Here is a 4,975-nt window from a genome sequence, read left to right on the forward strand (position 1 = left end):
GCAAATCTCTTCATTTGCTCAAAAGAATAGTAAAACCTCATACCAAGTATATGAAAGATATAAAGAGTTGCAAGCCCTTTGTCCCCACCATGGTTATGAGAGTTGGCGTGTGGTGAGTTATTTCTAAGAGATGTTAACGCCTAGGGAGCGTCAATTTGTTGAAATGATGTGTAATGGTGAATTCCTACAAAAAGATCTAGATGAGGCTATTGAATACTTAGATGACCTAACAGAAAAGGCCCATACCTGGACTGGACCTAGTGCCTCTGATAGTATTAATAGGTCACGACGCACTGGAAACCCGAATAGCACAGGTATTTATCATTTTAGGGAGGAAGACAATCTTAGAGCAAATGTAGAAGCCCTCACTAGAGAACTTGAAGCCCTATGTGCTAAGGATTCAAAATCCACACAATATGTTTCCGTGTCGAGTTTTTAGGGCCTTGTTTTGTATATGGTGGAATAAAACATCTAGCACAGGAGTGTGCCACTTATGCTGATATGGTGGGACTTTATGAAAAACACTGCAATGCCTTAGGTACATACTAAAAGCCCTATGCTTCTTTCTCTGAAACCTATAATTCGGGGTGACTGAATCATCCCAATTTCAGCTAGAAACCTGAAAACCAGTCAAATAAAGATCATATTGTACCTCCATACCAATCCACATCCTTTAGGAACTCTTTGGAAAACATCATACATACATTCATATAGGCACAAAGTAAAACCAATTAGAAGTTTGAGACTATGATTACCTAGATTGTTGAGGAAAATAAGGAAATCAAAACTCATATGTCCAAAATAACTAGCACCTTGGCTGTAGGGGAGAGGGGAAAATTTTCAGCACAAGCTCAACCAAACCCTAGGGAACAATATATGGCACAAACCTCGGGATCAGGAGAAAACAACCTTAAGAAAGTTAATGCCATAACCACTATGTCTGGTAAGGTTATTGAACCAACCCCCAAACCTAGGGAAGATGAAAAGGACCCTAGCAATTCAAAAGAGGGTACCCTTAGTGAGAAGGTAGTGAAAAATCCATCTAAAGTGCCTTTCCCTCAAGCTCTTAAGTCTACCTCAAAATCTATAGGCCAACATAGTGAAACCCTAAAGCATCTAAAACAAGTAAAAATCAATTTACCTCTCTAACATGTGATCTTCCAGGTTCCCACATATGCTAAAGTCTTAAAAGACTTGTGCACTGTGAAGAGGAAACACCATGTCAAAAAAACTATTTTCTTGACTGAACATGTGAGTGCTATTATTAAGCAAAATATCCCACCAAAGTATAAGGATCCTAGTTGTCCTACTGTCTCTTGCATCATTGGAAATCATGTGATTTCACAAGCCCTTCTTGATCTAGGGGCTAGTGTCAATATCATGTCGTATGATATTTACTTGTCGTTAGGACTAGGAGAGATAAAGGTCATATCAGTAAATTTACAATTGGCTGATCGGTCCACTATTAGGTCTAGAAGAGTAGTTGAGGATGTGTTGGTACAAGTTGACAAATTTTACTACCCTGTTGACTTCTTGATTTTGGACATAAAAGTTGATGTGAATGTTAACTCCAAAATTCCTATAATTCTTGTTAGACCTTTTCTTGTCACAACTCATGTTCTTATCAATTATAGGAATGGTCTAATGAAACTATCATTTGGGAACATGACCCTGGACATCAACATCTTTCACATCATGAAGCAACCTGAGGAGGATGACTAGTGTCATCAAACATTCATGATCGATGTACTTGTTCAGGAGAAAGTACCTGCAATTACTGAACCCGGCCCTTTAAACTCTTTCCTTTCGAATTCTAAAATTCCGATAGGATATGATATCGGTGAATATGCTAATACCTATGTTGCTTTTGATGATTTGCAGGATTATGGAGCATCACCGATACTTATCTCCAATGAGCTTGGTGCAATGCAAGGAAGATTAAAACGCCCTGGCTAGATGCGGTCTAAAAAAAGCAATATTGGGTTGAGCCAACAACAATAAACAAAGGCGCTGCTTGGGAAGCAACCTAAGGAGAGTTTGTTCCCTTCTCTTTCTTTTCTTATTTTTGCATTTTTTTAGGTTTATTTTCATCACATGCATTAGTCACTGCATTTCAGTTTATTTTCATTTCTTGCATCACCCATTTCCATATAGAACTTTCAGGTCCACCATATTCTAGCTTTTATTGATTCACTGAAATATCCAGGTGACATCTTTTCCTTCTTTTAGTAGACATGCTTTTGCATTGAGGATAATACAATATTTAGTTGAGGGAGAGTGTATTTGAAATTTTTTTAATGAATTGCATGATTTTCATGGAATGTTGGTTTGTTTCGCTGAATTGGTCGAAAATTTTTCATTAAGTCTCTATTTGCTACATGTTCATATTTTTGAATGACAAAATATGCTAATAGGAATTAATATTGTTTATGTGAGTTTATATGTTTAGACATTTGCTGAATTTCTTTTGTGCAAACAAGCCTTATAATAAGATGGTAGTTTGACACATATAGTTAGAGGAGTCCTTGCTGAAGTTTTCGTGTGAGAGTTGATAAGAATTAAGAGCTACAATACATTAAAAGGGCAATAGGCGTTCATTGGTTTTGTGAATTGGAAACTCTTTTGAGAATAACGTTACATGATTTGTGGTATAATGATTGATTACTTGGGAAATGATGACAGTCAATTTAGGATTGAATTTTGACCTTTCAAGCCAATTTTTCTTCATGATTATAACTCCTAGTAGCCACTTTAAGCCAATACACATACATGTTTAATATTTTTCTCCATGCACCCATACTATCTCTATCTCTCCACGTTGGAGAGAGACATATACATGTATTTTCTCACGTTTTCACTTCCAAGTGTGTAGTATGTATTGGAGGTTTAATTATGAAGAAAGAAGCAAAGAGATGACAAGAGTTGATAAGTGCTGAAGTAAAGTGACAAAAGTTAAAATAAGAAGAAGGAAATGTTAATAAAAAAATTAACAAAAAAAAAAATAGAGAGAAGGGAAAAAAAAGAAATTTTTTGATTGATTTTGGGGGTTGAAAGTAATGAAGAATGTGTTGATGTGATCCATTAAAAGACTTAATGCGACACTTGGCTATGTGCTTGGAAGTTTTTGAATCATTATATCCCTTCTGTTATATAGATTAACTCAAATTGCATTACAATCCATTACATTAACTGCTTTGATCCCAAGTATGGTTGCGGTAAGAAGTGGATGAATTCTCATTTGGAAGTGTGTCTATCACAAGATCAATGTTTGTTGCTTATTCATAAATATTTAAGCATCTAAGTTATGAGAGTATGCCATTTCTCAGCTCCATAAAGAGAAACACTGTATAAACACTTTGATACCCGTGAATTAGGAGGCTAAACCTTTAGCTTAAGACATACTTGACGTTACATGTGTTAGGTGTAACGCCCCGAAAATTTTCGAATAAAAATATATTTGTCTTATATGTTATAGTTTTAAAATTTAAGGATTGAAATGAAATAGCGTTTAAAGTCATATTTTATTTGGCACCAATAATTACATTTTGATAGAATGAGTATAAGTATATCAATATTGGGCTCATTTTGTAGCTCACATTTAATAACGTATTTTCAGCTTAAGAAAATATGAGTTCTTTTAAGTTAAAACTAAGTTATTTCAATTCAAAGAAACATAGATAATAAGCATCGTTTTTATTATTTAACAATATTTCTTTTAATATAATTAGGAAAAGAAGTTAGTATTTTATCATAATAATCAATGTTTATCTTTTCTATTAGAGAAAGAGATTTAATTATTTTTAATCCTTGTTTACATTTATCTGCCAATATTTCTGATTTTCTGGTACTCGTGATTTAAGTAGTTTGCAAAGTAATATGTAGGGAGAGATATTTTTAGTTAACTATGATTGATTGATGTTTGGATAAAATAATTTTCTCTTAGATTAAAAATTCATTTGCTTTGATTTTGGAATCCTACTTAGAATATTGATTTAACATTTATGACTTTTTGACCATTCTAAGATGACACACGTTTTTAGGCCTAGATTTGAATGACTTGGTTATTATATAATAATATTTTTGGACAATCTCTAGCCTCTAGGCATGATGCATGGCAATCATACCTTGTACTCTCAATTGTGTCAATTGCCTTTAAATTAGAATTGGTAAATTTTCTTATGATAAGAGTATGGGTAGCCACACGTGCACGCACATTTCCAACTCTCAATTAGGATAAAGGCTAATTTTAATTGCTAATTGAATTTGAATAATGGTAAGACACGATTTAGGGCCTCTAACAAATTTAGTTATTTTGGGCATATAGTCCAATTAATCTTATAATATACTATTTAATTATTTATTTCATTTTATATGATGATATGATAACCTGTCATCTTATGTAAATTGACACTAACTTGGCCATTCTTATTTTAAATAGATCCTAATTAATTTAGTTTGATTGATATCCAAACAAAGAGTTTTTGTAATTGGACAGATTAATGAGCTAATTGACGAGATTTCTGTTGGTTAGATTGCATAATTATCCTTTATATATTTTTAACAAATTTGGCAGTCAAAACCCTTCTTAATTTTACACCTCCCTTACACTATAAATTCATTCCAAATCCTCGAAAATTGATGAGATAAAAACCATTCTCTTCCATCTCCACTTAACTCTCCACTGCCTGTCCAAGTCTCCATTCCAGAAGTGTTCTCTTTGTATTGTGGAAAACTGGTTTTAATACTCTTAGAAAGGATTTTGGCACGTGGAATTGCCACTGGATCGACCTTAAATCCACAAGACACGACAACAGCAAAAAGGTTTTGGGAACGTGAATTCCTTACTTTTCTATTATTAATCGAGGTAGGATACTTTATGTGCAAGTTGTTCCGTCCTTTCAATATTATGGTTTTTGACGTGATTTATTTCATGAAATGCTAATCGACTTGCGGGTCCAATGAAATGAAATGAAAT

At 33.7% G+C, this 4,975-nt stretch overlaps 1 protein-coding gene across 1 annotated transcript; it reads left to right on the forward strand.

Moving 5' to 3' along the window:
* Positions 1–792: 792 nt before the first annotated feature.
* Positions 793–1,722, forward strand: LOC111404390. The gene is made up of 2 exons (XM_023033205.1): positions 793–1,026; positions 1,165–1,722. The coding sequence occupies exons 1-2, from the start codon at positions 793–795 to the stop codon at positions 1,720–1,722; spliced, it is 792 nt and encodes a 263-aa protein (XP_022888973.1).
* The last annotated feature ends 3,253 nt before the right edge of the window (positions 1,723–4,975 follow it).

This window comes from Olea europaea, chromosome 1 (genome assembly GCF_002742605.1).
Source record: "Olea europaea var. sylvestris chromosome 1, O_europaea_v1, whole genome shotgun sequence".
Classification (NCBI taxonomy): domain Eukaryota; kingdom Viridiplantae; phylum Streptophyta; class Magnoliopsida; order Lamiales; family Oleaceae; genus Olea; species Olea europaea.

Excerpts from the sequence above, each read along its gene's own strand:
- LOC111404390 (XM_023033205.1), top strand. The coding sequence starts at position 793 with ATGTCCAAAATAACTAGCACCTTGGCTGTAGGGGAGAGGGGAAAATTT. Across the intron at positions 1,027-1,164 it reads AGGGTACCCTTAGTGAGAAG|GTTCCCACATATGCTAAAGT; the intron begins GTAGTGAAAAAT and ends GTGATCTTCCAG.